Source organism: Nerophis lumbriciformis, linkage group LG32 (genome assembly GCF_033978685.3).
Source record: "Nerophis lumbriciformis linkage group LG32, RoL_Nlum_v2.1, whole genome shotgun sequence".
In the NCBI taxonomy this organism is placed as follows: domain Eukaryota; kingdom Metazoa; phylum Chordata; class Actinopteri; order Syngnathiformes; family Syngnathidae; genus Nerophis; species Nerophis lumbriciformis.
The window spans coordinates 2,245,713-2,263,356 of NC_084579.2; the positions used below are offsets into that span (position 1 = coordinate 2,245,713).

The window sequence follows — 17,644 nt, forward strand, 5'->3', positions numbered from 1 at the left end:
ACAGACGAAGAAAATGAAAAATACGGAGCGCTCCCAAATAACTTTTTAAGCTTTGGATTTTGGGGAAAGTGGCAAGTCATGTCAAGTCATGTCAAGTCAAAAGGCTCAAGTCCAAGTGAAGTCACAAGTCATTGATGTTAAAGTCTAAGTCGAGTTGCAAGTTTTTTTACATTTTGTCAAGTCGAGTCTAAAGTCATCAAATTCATGACTCGAGTCTGACTCGAGTCCAAGTCATGTGACTCGAGTCCACACCTCTGGATATCATGTGTGATACAAGCAGTCCTGCGGAGTGTTTACTTGTGCGTGATATCATGTGCGATACAAGCAGTCCTGCGGCATGTTTACTTGTGTGTGATATCATGTGCGATACAAGCAGTCCTGCAGCGTCTTTACTTGTGTGTGGTATCATGTGTGATACAAGCCGTCCTGCAGCGTGTTCACTTGTGTGTGATATCATGTGCGATACAAGCAGTCCTACAGAGTGTTTACTTGTGTGTGATACCATGTGCGATACAAGCGTGTTTACTTAATGTTAACATCTAAATGTCGTCCAATAAGAACACAATTTCTTCTATTTTACTAAAGTCGTTTACAAAAGGTAAACATTCTGTAGGCTACTAAGAGCTAGCAGCTACACAACAGCTAAGCACACACTAGCACACAATCTCGGCATAGGTAATAATCATTGAACAATAAAAGGTGACATCAGTCAATTTAAACAAATATTGCTTACATATACAAAGTCTCCAAGGTAGAAGCGTATTAGAAAGTATCCAGTAACAAACGTGTCTGCATCATTCAATTTACTGCGCTTAAGCTTAATTTCATAAATTATTGAGACCGCTAGGTGTTGCAAAAAAATACAAAATACCACTCGTGTGTGTGTGTGTGTGTGTGTGTGTGTGTGTGTGGTTGACCTGTCGTGTCTCCTGGTTTTTGCAGATGGCCACGTGGGACGCGGTCCATGGTCTGAATGGAAGCCTGAAGGAGAGTCGCATTGAGAACGGCATGCAGGGAGTGACGCTGAAAGTGGTGACTTTGTTGGTACGACAACACATCTTCTTGCTTGTCACAATGTGAACGTAGCACAGCTGTAACATAATTAACACAACTGTAACACAACTTTAACAGAACTGTAACACAACTGTAACACAGCATCCATCCATCCATGTTCTACCGCTTGTCCCTCTCGGGGTGGCGGGCGTGGCTGAAGCCTATCTTAGCTGCATTCAGGCGAAAAGCAGGGTTCACCCTGGACATGTAACTGTAACACAATTGTAACATAACTAACGTACTTGTAACACAACTGTAACATAACTGACACAGTTGTAACATAACTAACATACCTGTAACCTACCTGTAACACAACTAAGACAGCTGTGAAATAACTTTAACATAAATAATACAATTGTAACATAATTGTAACCTAACTGTAACACAACCGTAACATAACTAACACAGCTGTAACATAACTGTAGCTTAACTGTAGCACAACTTTAACTTAGCTGTAACATAACTATAACATAACTATGCAACAACTGTAACATAACTAACAGAACTGTAACATAACTCACACAACTGTAACACAACTGTAGTTTAACTGTAACATAAATAATACAATTGTAACATAATTGTAACCTAACTGTAACACAACCATAACATAACTAACACAGCTGTAACATAACTCTAGCTTAACTGTAGCACAACTTTAACTTAGCTGTAACATAACTATAACATAACTATGCAACAACTGTAACATAACTCACACAACTGTAACACAACTAACACAACTGTAACACAACTAACACAACTGTAACACAACTGTAGTTTAACTGTAACATAAATAATACAATTGTAACATAATTGTAACCTAACTGTAACACAACCATAACATAACTAACACAGCTGTAACATAACTGTAGATTAACTGTAGCACAACTTTAACTTAGCTGTAACATAACTATAACAGAACTATGCAACAACTGTAACATAACTAACATAACTGTAACATAACTCACACAACTGTAACACAACGAACACAACTGTAACACAACTGTAGTTTAACTGTAACATAACTTCAACTTAGCTGTAACATAACTATAACATAAGTATGCCACAACTGTAACATAACTAACACAACTGTAACACAACTAACACAGCTGTAACAAAACTGTAGCTTAACTATAACATAACTTTAACTTGGCTGTAACATAACTATAACATATATATATAACATATGCCATGACTGTAACATAACTAACACATGTGTAACATGACTGTAAAAACACTAGCATAGCTGTAACATAAATGTAACAATACTGTAACACAACTGTAACATAAATGTAACACAACTGTAACATAACTGTAACATAAATGTAACACAACTGTAACATAAATGTAACACAACTGTAACACAACTGTAACATAACTGTAACACAGCTTTAACATAAATGTAACATAACTGTAACATAAATGTAACATAAATGTAACACAAGTGTAACATAACTGTAACATAAATGTAACATAAATGTAACACAAATGTAACACAACTGTAACATAACTGTAACATAAATGTAACATAAATGTAACTTAAATGTAACATAAATGTAACACAACTGTAACATAACTGTAACACAACTTTAACATAAATGTAACATAACTGTAACATAAATGTAACATAAATGTAACACAAGTGTAACATAACTGTAACATAAATGTAACATAAATGTAACACAAATGAAACACAACTGTAACATAACTGTAACACAACTTTAACATAAATGTAACATAACTGTAACATAAATGTAACATAACTGTAACATAAATGTAACATAAATGTAACACAACTGTAACATAACTGTAACATAAATGTAACATAAATGTAACACAACTGTAACATAAATGTAGCATAAATGTAACATAAATGTAACAGAACTGTAACACAACTGTAACACAACTGTAACATAACTGTAACACAACTTTAACATAAATGTAACATAACTGTAACATAAATGTAACAATACTGTAACACAACTGTAACATAAATGTAACACAACTGTAACATAACTGTAACATAAATGTAACACAACTGTAACATAAATGTAACACAACTGTAACACAACTGTAACATAACTGTAACACAACTTTAGCATAAATGTAACATAACTGTAACATAAATGTAACATAAATGTAACACAAATGTAACATAACTGTAACATAAATGTAACATAAATGTAACACAAATGTAACACAACTGTAACATAACTGTAACATAAATGTAACATAAATGTAACTTAAATGTAACATAAATGTAACACAACTGTAACATAACTGTAACACAACTTTAACATAAATGTAACATAACTGTAACATAAATGTAACATAAATGTAACACAAGTGTAACATAACTGTAACATAAATGTAACATAAATGTAACACAAATGTAACACAACTGTAACATAACTGTAACACAACTTTAACATAAATGTAACATAACTGTAACATAAATGTAACATAACTGTAACATAAATGTAACATAAATGTAACACAACTATAACATAACTGTAACATAAATGTAACATAAATGTAACATAACTGTAACATAAATGTAGCATAAATGTAACATAAATGTAACAGAACTGTAACACAACTGTAACACAACTGTAACATAACTGTAACACAACTTTAACATAACTGTAACATAAACGTAACATAAATGTAACACAAGTGTAACATAACTGTAACATAAATGTAACACAAATGTAACACAACTGTAACATAACTGTAACACAACTTTAACATAAATGTAACATAACTGTAACATAAATGTAACACAACTGTAACACAACTGTAACATAACTGTAACACAACTTTAACATAAATGTAACATAACTGTAACATAAATGTAACATAAATGCAACACAAGTGTAACATAACTGTAACATAAATGTAACACAACTGTAACATAAATGTAACACAACTGTAACATAACTGTAACACAACTTTAACATAAATGTAACATAACTGTAACATAAATGTAACATAAATGCAACACAAGTGTAACATAACTGTAACATAAATGTAACACAACTGTAACATAAATGTAACACAACTGTAACATAAATGTAACACAACTTTAACATAAATGTAACATAACTGTAACATAAATTTAACATAAATATAACACAAGTGTAACATAAATGTAACATAAATGTAACACAACTGTAACATAACTGTAACACAACTGTAACATAAATGTAACACAACTGTAGCATAAATGTAACATAACTGTAGCACAACTGTAACATAAATGTAACACAACTGTAACATAAATGTAACACAAATGTAACACAACTGTAACATAACTGTAACACAAATGTAACATAAATATAACATAACTGTAACATCACTAAAGCAACTGTAGCTGTGTGTTAAGGAGCTTAGCTTTACTTCTACTCTGTCGACCTGGCAGGAGGATCCCTTCGTCATGGTGGCTGAGAACATTCTGGGTCAGCCCAAAAGGTACAAGGGCTTCTCCATCGACGTTCTGGACGCCTTGGCCAAGATCCTGGGCTTCAAATACGACATCTACCAGGTGACATCATGTCACATCATATTCAATCATCTACCAGGTGACATCATGTCACATCATATTCAATCATCTACCAGGTGACATCATGTCACATCATATTTAATCATCTACCAGGTGACATCATGTCACATCATATTCAATCATCTACCAGGTGACATCATGTCACATCATATTCAATCATCTACCAGGTGACATCATGTCACATCATATTCAATCATCTACCAGGTGACATCATGTCACATCATATTCAATCATCTACCAGGTGACATCATGTCACATCATATTCAATCATCTACCAGGTGACATCATGTCACATCATATTCAATCATCTACCAGGTGACATCATGTCACATCATATTCAATCATCTACCAGGTGACATCATGTCACATCATATTTAATCATCTACCAGGTGACATCATGTCACATCATATTCAATCATCTACCAGGTGACATCATGTCACATCATATTCAATCATCTACCAGGTGACATCATGTCACATCATATTCAATCATCTACCAGGTGACATCATGTCACATCATATTAAGTCATCTACCAGGTGACATCATGTCACATCATATTCAATCATCTACCAGGTGACATCATGTCACATCATATTCAATCATCTACCAGGTGACATCATGTCACATCATATTCAATCATCTACCAGGTGACATCATGTCACATCATATTAAGTCATCTACCAGGTGACATCATGTCACATCATTATGTCAGATGTTATTTAATAATGTAAATATGACATCATGTCACATTTAATAATGTAAATATGACATCATGTCAGATGTTGTTTAATAATGTAAATATGACATCATGTCACATGATATTTAATAATGTAAATATGACATCATGTCAGATGATATTTAATAATGTAAATATGACATCATGTCAGGTGTTATTTAATAATGTAAATATGACATCATGTCAGATTATATTTAATAATGTAAATATGACATCATGTCAGATGTTATTTAATAATGTAAATATGACATCATGTCACATTTAATAATGTAAATATGACATCATGTCACATGATATTTAATAATGTAAATATGACATCATGTCAGATGATATTTAATAATGTAAATATGACATCATGTCAGATGTTATTTATATATGTAAATATGACATCATGTCAGATGATATTTAATAATGTAAATATGACATTATGTCAGATGATATTTAATAATCTAAATATGACATCATGTCAGATGTTATTTAATAATGTAAATATGACATCATGTCAGATGATATTTAATAGTCTAAATATGACATCATGTCATGTTATTTAATAATCTAAATATGACATCATGTCACATTTAATAATGTAAATATGACATTATTTCAGATGATATTTAATAATGTAAATATGACATCATGTCAGATGTTATTTAATAATGTAAATATGACATCATGTCACATTTAATAATGTAAATATGACATCATGTCACATTTAATAATGTAAATATGACATCATGTCACATTTAATAATGTAAATATGACATCATGTCAGATGATATTTAATAATGTAAATATGACATCATGTCACATTTAATAATGTAAATATGACATGATGTCACATTTAATAATGTAAATATGACATCATGTCACATTTAATAATGTAAATATGACATTATTTCAGATGATATTTAATAATGTAAATATGACATCATGTCAGATGTTATTTAATAATGTAAATATGACATCATGTCACATTTAATAATGTAAATATGACATCATGTCACATTTAATAATGTAAATATGACATCATGTCACATTTAATAATGTAAATATGACATCATGTCAGATGATATTTAATAATGTAAATATGACATCATGTCACATTTAATAATGTAAATATGACATGATGTCACATTTAATAATGTAAATATGACATCATGTCACATTTAATAATGTAAATATGACATTATTTCAGATGATATTTAATAATGTAAATATGACATCATGTCAGATGTTATTTAATAATGTAAATATGACATCATGTCACATTTAATAATGTAAATATGACATCATGTCACATTTAATAATGTAAATATGACATCATGTCACATTTAATAATGTAAATATGACATCATGTCAGATGATATTTAATAATGTAAATATGACATCATGTCACATTTAATAATGTAAATATGACATGATGTCACATTTAATAATGTAAATATGACATCATGTCAGATGTTATTTAATAATGTAAATATGACATCATGTCACATTTAATAATGTAAATATGACATCATGTCAGATGATATTTAATAATGTAAATATGACATCATGTCAGATGTTATTTAATAATGTAAATATGACATCATGTCAGATGTTATTTAATAATGTAAACATGAGATCTAAATGATAATGTTTGATGTTCCTGCAGGTGTCTGACAGTAAATATGGGTCTCAGCTCCCTAACGGTTCTTGGAACGGGATGATCGGTGACCTCATCAACAAGGTAGAACGTCACCTCAAATACTGGCCTGTGATTGGCTGACATGTGTCCCCCCCCCCCCCCCCCCCACAGAGAGCCGACCTGGCGGTGTCGGCCATCACCATCACGCCGCAGCGTGAGAACGTGGTGGACTTCAGCAAGCGCTACCTGGACTACAGCGTGGGCATCCTGCTGAGGAAGCCTGAGGAGAAGATCAACATCTTCTCACTCTTTGTGCCCTTTGACCTCGCCGTGTGGGCCTGCATCGCCGCCGCCATCCCCGTGGTGGGCGTGCTCATCTTCCTGCTCAACCGGCTGCAGGCGCTGCGCTCCTCGGCCGCACGCCACGCCACGCCGGGAACGCCCACCAACGCCGTGGACTCCGGTTCTCTCCAGAGCGCCATCTGGGTCGTCTACGGCGCCTTCGTGCAGCAAGGTGACGCCATTTCCTTCTGTGGTCATCTGCAAGTTGTTGTGTTGATGTTGTCCACCACAGGAAGTTGTTGTGTTGATGTTGTCCAGCACAGGAAGTTATTGTGTTGATGTTGTCCAGCACAGGAAGTTGTTGTGTTGATGTTGTCCACCACAGGAAGTTGTTGTGTTGATGTTGTCCAGCACAGGAAGTTGTTGTGTTGATGTTGTCCACCACAGGAAGTTGTTGTGTTGATGTTGTCCACCACAGGAAGTTGTTGTGTTGATGTTGTCCACCACAGGAAGTTGTTGTGTTGATGTTGTCCAGCACAGGAAGTTGTTGTGTTGATGTTGTCCAGCACAGGAAGTTGTTGTGTTGATGTTGTCCACCACAGGAAGTTGTTGTGTTGATGTTGTCCACCACAGGAAGTTGTTGTGTTGATGTTGTCCAGCACAGGAAGTTGTTGTGTTGATGTTGTCCACCACAGGAAGTTGTTGTGTTGATGTTGTCCAGCACAGGAAGTTATTGTGTTGATGTTGTCCAGCACAGGAAGTTGTTGTGTTGATGTTGTCCACCACAGGAAGTTGTTGTGTTGATGTTGTCCACCACAGGAAGTTGTTGTGTTGATGTTGTCCACCACAGGAAGTTGTTGTGTTGATGTTGTCCAGCACAGGAAGTTGTTGTGTTGATGTTGTCCACCACAGGAAGTTGTTGTGTTGATGTTGTCCACCACAGGAAGTTGTTGTGTTGATGTTGTCCACCACAGGAAGTTGTTGTGTTGATGTTGTCCACCACAGGAAGTTGTTGTGTTGATGTTGTCCACCACAGGAAGTTGTTGTGTTGATGTTGTCCACCACAGGAAGTTGCTGTGTTGATGTTGTTCACCACAGGAAGTTGTTGTGTTGATGTTGTCCAGCACAGGAAGTTGTTGTGTTGATGTTGTCCACCACAGGAAGTTGATGTGTTGATGTTGTCCACCACAGGAAGTTGTTGTGTTGATGTTGTCCACCACAGGAAGTTGTTGTGTTGATGTTGTCCACCACAGGAAGTTGATGTGTTGATGTTGTCCACCACAGGAAGTTGTTGTGTTTATGTTGTCCAGCACAGGAAGTTGTTGTGTTGATGTTGTCCAGCACAGGAAGTTGTTGTGTTGATGTTGTCCACCACAGGAAGTTGTTGTGTTGATGTTGTCCACCACAGGAAGTTGTTGTGTTGATGTTGTCCAGCACAGGAAGTTATTGTGTTGATGTTGTCCAGCACAGGAAGTTGTTGTGTTGATGTTGTCCACCACAGGAAGTTGTTGTGTTGATGTTGTCCACCACAGGAAGTTGTTGTGTTGATGTTGTCAAGCACAGGAAGTTGTTGTGTTGATGTTGTCCACCACAGGAAGTTGTTGTGTTGATGTTGTCCACCACAGGAAGTTGTTGTGTTGATGTTGTCCACCACAGGAAGTTGTTGTGTTGATGTTGTCCAGCACAGGAAGTTATTGTGTTGATGTTGTCCAGCACAGGAAGTTGTTGTGTTGATGTTGTCCACCACAGGAAGTTGTTGTGTTGATGTTGTCCACCACAGGAAGTTGTTGTGTTGATGTTGTCAAGCACAGGAAGTTGTTGTGTTGATGTTGTCCACCACAGGAAGTTGTTGTGTTGATGTTGTCCACCACAGGAAGTTGTTGTGTTGATGTTGTCCAGCACAGGAAGTTGTTGTGTTGATGTTGTCCACCACAGGAAGTTGTTGTGTTGATGTTGTCCAGCACAGGAAGTTGTTGTGTTGATGTTGTCCAGCACAGGAAGTTGTTGTGTTGATGTTGTCCAGCACAGGAAGTTGTTGTGTTGATGTTGTCCACCACAGGAAGTTGTTGTGTTGATGTTGTCCACCACAGGAAGTTGTTGTGTTGATGTTGTCCAGCACAGGAAGTTGTTGTGTTGATGTTGTCCACCACAGGAAGTTGTTGTGTTGATGTTGTCCACCACAGGAAGTTGTTGTGTTGATGTTGTCCACCACAGGAAGTTGTTGTGTTGATGTTGTCCACCACAGGAAGTTGTTGTGTTGATGTTGTCCAGCACAGGAAGTTATTGTGTTGATGTTGTCCAGCACAGGAAGTTGTTGTGTTGATGTTGTCCACCACAGGAAGTTGTTGTGTTGATGTTGTCCACCACAGGAAGTTGTTGTGTTGATGTTGTCCACCACAGGAAGTTGTTGTGTTGATGTTGTCAAGCACAGGAAGTTGTTGTGTTGATGTTGTCCACCACAGGAAGTTGTTGTGTTGATGTTGTCCACCACAGGAAGTTGTTGTGTTGATGTTGTCCACCACAGGAAGTTGTTGTGTTGATGTTGTCCACCACAGGAAGTTGTTGTGTTGATGTTGTCCACCACAGGAAGTTGTTGTGTTGATGTTGTCCAGCACAGGAAGTTGTTGTGTTGATGTTGTCCAGCACAGGAAGTTGTTGTGTTGATGTTGTCCAGCACAGGAAGTTGTTGTGTTGATGTTGTCCACCACAGGAAGTTGTTGTGTTGATGTTGTCCACCACAGGAAGTTGTTGTGTTGATGTTGTCCAGCACAGGAAGTTGTTGTGTTGATGTTGTCCACCACAGGAAGTTGTTGTGTTGATGTTGTCCACCACAGGAAGTTGTTGTGTTGATGTTGTCCACCACAGGAAGTTGTTGTGTTGATGTTGTCCACCACAGGAAGTTGTTGTGTTGATGTTGTCCAGCACAGGAAGTTGTTGTGTTGATGTTGTCCAGCACAGGAAGTTGTTGTGTTGATGTTGTCTAGCACAGGAAGTTGTTGTGTTGATGTTGTCCACCACAGGAAGTTGTTCTGTTGATGTTGTCCACCACAGGAAGTTGTTGTGTTGATGTTGTCCACCACAGGAAGTTGTTGTGTTCATGTTGTCCAGCACAGGAAGTTGTTGTGTTGATGTTGTCCACCACAGGAAGTTGTTGTGTTGATGTTGTCCACCACAGGAAGTTGTTGTGTTGATGTTGTCCAGCACAGGAAGTTGTTGTGTTGATGTTGTTGAGGACAGGAAGTTGTTGTGTTGATGTTGTCCACCACAGGAAGTTGTTGTGTTGATGTTGTCCACCACAGGAAGTTGTTGTGTTGATGTTGTCCAGCACAGGAAGTTGTTGTGTTGATGTTGTCCACCACAGGAAGTTGTTGTGTTGATGTTGTCCACCACAGGAAGTTGTTGTGTTGATGTTGTGCAGCACAGGAAGTTGTTGTGTTGATGTTGTCCCCCACAGGAAGTTGTTGTGTTGATGTTGTCCCCCACAGGAAGTTGTTGTGTTGATGTTGTCCACCACAGGAAGTTGTTGTGTTGATGTTGTCCACCACGGGAAGTTGTTGTGTTGTTGTTGTCCACCACAGGAAGTTGTTGTGTTGATGTTGTCCACCACAGGAAGTTGTTGTGTTGATGTTGTCCACCACAGGAAGTTGTTGTGTTGATGTTGTCCAGCACAGGAAGTTGTTGTGTTCATGTTGTCCACCACAGGAAGTTGTTGTGTTGATGTTGTCCAGCACAGGAAGTTGTTGTGTTGATGTTGCCCCCCACAGGAAGTTGTTGTGTTGATGTTGTCCCCCACAGGAAGTTGTTGTGTTGATGTTGTCCAGCACAGGAAGTTGTTGTGTTGATGTTGTCCAGCACAGGAAGTTGTTGTGTTGATGTTGTCCACCACAGGAAGTTGTTGTGTTGATGTTGTCCAGCACAGGAAGTTGTTATGTTGATGTTGTCCACCACAGGAAGTTGTTGTGTTGATGTTGTCCACCACAGGAAGTTGTTGTGTTGATGTTGTCCACCACAGGAAGTTGTTGTGTTGATGTTGTCCACCACAGGAAGTTGTTGTGTTCATGTTGTCCACCACAGGAAGTTGTTGTGTTGATGTTGTCCAGCACAGGAAGTTGTTGTGTTCATGTTGTCCACCACAGGAAGTTGTTGTGTTGATGTTGTCCAGCACAGGAAGTTGTTGTGTTCATGTTGTCCAGCACAGGAAGTTGTTGTGTTGATGTTGTCCACCATAGGAAGTTGTTGTGTTGATGTTGTCCACCACAGGAAGTTGATGTGTTGATGTTGTCCAGCGCAGGAAGTTGTTGTGTTGATGTTGTCCACCACAGGAAGTTGTTGTGTTGATGTTGTCAAGCACAGGAAGTTGTTGTGTTGATGTTGTCCACCACAGGAAGTTGTTGTGTTGATGTTGTCCACCACAGGAAGTTGTTGTGTTGATGTTGTCCAGCACAGGAAGTTGTTGTGTTGATGTTGTCCAGCACAGGAAGTTGTTGTGTTGATGTTGTCCACCACAGGAAGTTGTTGTGTTGATGTTGTCCAGCACAGGAAGTTGTTGTGTTGATGTTGTCCAGCACAGGAAGTTGTTGTGTTGATGTTGTCCACCACAGGAAGTTGTTGTGTTGATGTTGTCCACCACAGGAAGTTGTTGTGTTGATGTTGTCCAGCACAGGAAGTTGTTGTGTTGCTGTTGTCCAGCACAGGAAGTTGTTGTGTTGATGTTGTCCAGCACAGGAAGTTGTTGTGTTGATGTTGTCCACCACAGGAAGTTGTTGTGTTGATGTTGTCCACCACAGGAAGTTGTTGTGTTGATGTTGTTGAGGACAGGAAGTTGTTGTGTTGATGTTGTTGAGGACAGGAAGTTGTTGTGCTGATGTTGTTGAGGACAGGAAATTGTTGTGTTGATGTTGTTGAGGACAGGAAGTTGTTGTGTTGATGTTGTTGAGGACAGGAAATTGTTGTGTTGATGTTGTTGAGGACAGGAAATTGTTGTGTTGATGTTGTTGAGGACAGGAAGTTGTTGTGTTGATGTTGTTGAGGACAGGAAGTTGTTGTGCTGATGTTGTTGAGGACAGGAAATTGTTGTGTTGATGTTGTTGAGGACAGGAAGTTGTTGTGTTGATGTTGTTGAGGACAGGAAATTGTTGTTAAATAATAAACCAACACTGAGTTGCACACGTCTAAGAAAAGTCATGTCTAGACAATTCAACGAGCACACACACACACATACACACACACACACACACACACACACACACACACACACACACACACACACACACACACACACACACACACACACACACACACACACACACACTGTCACTGGTTGCCTAGGAAACCTTTGAGGCCAAGCTGTGCTGTGATTGGTCGCAGCTCTGCTCTCACATGGCCTGTAACCAAAGTGACGCACGTTTGATGCCCTTATCATAATATGATAGTGATTGTCTGTGTGTGTGTGTGTGTGTGTGTGTGTGTGTGTGTGTGTGTGTGTGTGTGTGTGTGTGTGTGTGTGTGCAGGTGGGGAGGGTGTGGTGGGCTCGGTGGCCCTGAGGATCGTGATGGGCAGCTGGTGGCTCTTCACTCTCATGGTGTGCTCGTCTTACACCGCCAACCTGGCTGCTTACCTCACTGTGTCCCGCATGGACCACGCCATACGGTACACACACACACACACACACACACACACACACACACACACACACACACACACACACACACACACACACACACACACACACACACACACACACACACACACACAAGTTCATGTAATTAACGTTGCTATTAAAAAGTGTTTAATTGAGTAGAAAATAAACAAAGTTTCAGTGTGAGAAAAACAAGACAAGGTCAGATGAAGGTCATCTTCCTCCTCAGTGACCTTGGTCATCATCAACTTTTCTCAAGGAAATGTTGACTTTTTAAAATGATCTCCCGTTTTTTTGTAAAGTTAGGACTTAATTTCACGCATAATAAATAGTGACTTTTTTTCTTGTAAAATTACGATTTTTGTTTCTCGTAATCTATTATGACTTAAATGATGACTTTCTCTTTTAAAGTAATTACTTTTCTGTAAAGTTATGATTTATTTTAATCAGAATAAATTATGACTTTTTTCCCGTAAAATGTGGGGATTTTTTTTAAATTTTGACTTTTTTTAAATATGACTTATTTCTTATAATAAACTATGACTTTTTTCTTTATTATTTTTTCTTGTAAAATTATGATTTTTGTTGCTCATAATCAATTATGATTTTTCTTGTAATAAATGATGACTTTTTAAGTTATGACTTCTTTTGTAAAGTTATTATTTTTGTTCAATCATAATAAATTATGACTTTTTTCTCGTACAAAATGATGTTTTCTTTTAAAATAATGAATTTAGAGTTTTTTTCAAAGTATGATTTTTTGTAAATATGACTTTTTTGTCATAAGAAATTATGACTTTTTTTTGGTAAAATTATGACTTTTGTCTCGTAATAAATGTTGACTTGTTTTGTAAAATTATGACTTTTTTTCATGTAAAATTGTAACTTTTTCTTGAAAGCGATGATGTATTTTTCTAGTAAAATTGTGCCTTTTTTCTCTTAAAATCGTATTTTTTCTCATACATTTAAAAAAAATGGTGACTTTTTTGTAAAATTCTAACTTTTTTTTAATTAGATTGTGAATTGTTCTTGTAAAAGTATGACTTTTTGTTAATGTATTATGACTTCCTACTTAATAAATGATGACTTTCTCTTTTAAAGTAATGACTTTTCTGTAAAGTTATGATTTATTTTAATCAGAATAACTTATGACTTTTTTCCCGTAAAATGTGGGGATTTTTTTTCAAATTTTGACTTTTTTTAAATATGACTTATTTCTTATAATAAACTATGACTTTTTTCTTTAGTATTTTTTCTTGTAAAATTATGATTTTTGTTGCTCATAATCAATTATGATTTTTCTTGTAATAAATGATGACTTTTTTTTTTTAAGTTATGACTTCTTTGGTAAAGTTATGATTTTTGTTCAATCATAATAAATTATGACTTTTTTCTTGTACAAAATGATGTTTTCTTTTAAAATAATGAATTTAGAGTTTTTTTCAAATTATGATTTTTTGTAAATATGACTTTTTGTCATAAGAAATTATGAGTTTTTTTGGTAAAATTATGACTTTTGTCTCGTAATAAATGTTGACTTGTTTTGTAAAATTATGACTTTTTTCATGTAAAATTATAACTTTTTCTTGAAAGCGATGATGTATTTTTCTAGTAAAATTGTGCCTTTTTTCTCTTAAAATCGTATTTTTTCTCATACATTTAAAAAAATGGTGACTTTTTTGTAAAATTCTAACTTTTTTTTAATTAGATTATGAATTGTTCTTGTAAAAGTATGACTTTTTGTTAATCTATTATGACTTCCTACTTAATAAATGATGACTTTCTCTTTTAAAGTAATGACTTTTCTGTAAAGTTATGATTTATTTTAATCAGAATAAATTATGACTTTTTTCCCGTAAAATGTGGGGATTTTTTTTCAAATTTTGACTTTTTTTAAATATGAATTATTTCTTATAATAAACTATGACTTTTTTCTTTATTATTTTTTCTTGTAAAATTATGATTTTTGTTGCTCATAATCAATTATGATTTTTCTTGTAATAAATGATGACTTTTTCTTTTTAAGTTACGACTTCTTTTGTAAAGTTATGATTTTTGTTCAATCATAATAAATTATGACTTTTTTCTCGTACAAAATGATGTTTTCTTTTAAAATAATGAATTTTGAGGGTTTTTTGAAATTATGATTTTTTTGTAAATATGACTTTTTTGTCATAAGAAATTATGACTTTTTTTGTAAAATTATGACTTTTGTCTCGTAAAAAATGTTGACTTGTTTTGTAAAATTATGACTTTTTTTCATGTAAAATTATAACTTTTTCTTGAAAGCGATGATGTATTTTTCTAGTAAAATTGTGACTTTTTTTCTCTTAAAATCATATTTTTTCTCATACATTTAAAATAAAATTGTGACTTTTTTGTAAAATTCTATCTTTTTTTTTAATTAGATTATGAATTGTTCTTGTAAAAGTATGACTTTTTGTTTTTCGTGTGCAAAATTAAAAATTTTTTTGTAAAATATAACTTTTTCCTAATTACATGTAATGGTGACTTATTCTTTTAAAATGATTACCTTTTTCCTGTAAAAAAATTATGACTTTTTCCTTTAAAATTATGACTTTTTTCATTAAAAAAATGGCATTTTATCATGAAAAATTATGTTTTTTTCTTTCAAAATTGTTATTTCGTGCTCGTAAATTTATAACTTTTTTCTCGAGAGAGATGATGGATTTTTCTAGAATTTTTTTTTTCTCTTAAAATCATAATTTTTTTCTCACAATTAATGACTTTTTCTTTTAACTTGTGACTTTTTTTTGTAAAATGTTGACATTTCTCTATTTAATTATGAATATTTTCTTGTAAAAGTATGACTTTTAATTTTTTTCCTGTAAAATGTGACGTCTTTATGTCAAATTAGCCTTTTTTCGTGTCAAATTATAACTTTTTCCTAATTACATGAAGACTATTTTCCTGTAATGGTGACTTATTACTTTAAAATGATGACCTTTTTCTTGTAAAAAATTATGACTTTTTCCTTTTAAAATTATGACTTTTTACGTAAAAACATGACATTTTATCATGAAAAATGATGCTTTTTGCTTTAAAAATTGTGATTTCTTGTTGTTAAACTTAAAACTGTTTTCTTGTTCGATTTTAACCTTTTTTTTTAAAACCAAAATAATCAATCAATCAATCAGTTTATTAATAAACCCTTCATCTAAATAAAGTCGAAACTATGGAAAATAAGGAGCAGGAGAATGTTATTTATAGCCTGAGAAGAACTATTTCCTGCAGACTTACAGCTGTGCTCTAAAGGGTGAGCTAAGGTGGTGTGGTATTAGCACTCTTGGTGGGGACAAGCGCCCTTCCCCCTACACTTTTCTGGCCCCGCCCTCGTCATGAGTACGCTTTGCCCAGATTTGGCTTTCTAAACATTACTTAGAAAATGTTCCTGGTTCCTCAGCGAGGGTCAAAGGTTCATGCGGGACGGTTCTCATGGTTCCTTGGTGGATTCCAGGTCCTTCCAGGACTTGGCACGGCAGGTGGAGGTGGACTACGGCACGGTGAGGGACTCGGCGGTGTACGACTACTTCCGGCACAAAGGCACCAACCCTCTGGAGCAGGACAGCACCTACGCCGAGCTGTGGAGGAGCCTCAGCAAGAACCAGGGCTTGGACCATTGCGTGTCTAGCCCCTCTGAGGGCATACGCAAGGTGGGTCCGTGTCTGCTCCTGAAAGAACGTGGTCCAGACCCTGTGCCACCCGGGACGCCCGCCTGACTTTACTTGGTGAAAGTCAGAGGCGCTAACGTTAGCATGCTAACCTTTTAAGCTAATTCTGTAGATATTGCGCTCAGAGGGAAATATTTTGCATACAAAATTAGCATACTAATATTACTCTGTTAGCATGCTAACTTTTTACTATGCTAATTTTGGTAGGGTAAGGTTTGCACTAAATTTGTAGGTACACCCCTCAGACAAAGTCAGTACTTTGGTACTTGACAAATGCTAACTGTTAGCATGATCATGTAAGCATGTTTGCAAGCAACAGTTTTTAGCTAATTTTCTAGGTATACACCTCAGTGTTAGCATTTTAGCATGCTAAAGATTTTTGGTTAATTTTGTAGCACATCAGATTAATACTTTGGTGCTTGACAAATGCTAACTGTTAGCATGTTCACGTAAGCATGATTGCCTGCTAAAACTGTTAGCTCATTTTGTAGGCGTACACCTCAGAGTAATATTTTGGTTTTTGACACATGCTAACTGTTAGCATGTTAATGTTAACATTTTAGCATGCTAAAGTTTTTAACACACTTTGTAGGTGTACATTTTAAAGTAATATTTTGGGAATCGCAACATGCAAACTCTTGATGGGCTAACTGTCAGCAGGTGAATGTTAGCATTTAACTATGCTAAAGTCTGTGCTAATGTTGTAGGTATACACCTCAGAGTATTGTTATGATACTTGATGAATGCTAATTGTTAGTATGTTAACTGTTAGCATGTTCATGTAAGCATGTTAGCATACTGACCTTTTTAGGTAATATTGTAGGTGGTACCTCAATATTAGCATTTTAGCCTACTAAGGTTTTTAGCAAATCTTGTAAGTATACACATCAGAGGAACATTTTGGTACTAACTGTTAGCATGTTAATGTTAACATTTTAGCATGCTAAAGTTTTTAACACAATTTGTAGGTGTACATTTTAAAGTAATATTTTGGGAATCGCAACATGCAAACTCTTGATGGGCTAACTGTCAGCAGGTGAATGTTAGCATTTAAC

The 17,644-nt window shown here is 35.6% G+C and overlaps 1 protein-coding gene across 2 annotated transcripts in view; it reads left to right on the plus strand.

Annotated features, from left to right (window-relative positions):
- Positions 1–17,644, plus strand: part of LOC133574714 (glutamate receptor ionotropic, delta-1-like) — a 236,371-nt gene that overhangs the window by 193,148 nt on the left and 25,579 nt on the right. For both annotated transcript variants that reach the window (XM_061926942.1, XM_061926943.1), the window contains exons 9-14: positions 943–1,044; positions 4,472–4,594; positions 7,004–7,078; positions 7,148–7,490; positions 12,770–12,908; positions 16,376–16,571. In XM_061926942.1, coding sequence (XP_061782926.1) covers positions 943–1,044; positions 4,472–4,594; positions 7,004–7,078; positions 7,148–7,490; positions 12,770–12,908; positions 16,376–16,571 — 978 coding nt within the window. The remainder of the gene's footprint in view (positions 1–942; positions 1,045–4,471; positions 4,595–7,003; positions 7,079–7,147; positions 7,491–12,769; positions 12,909–16,375; positions 16,572–17,644) is intronic.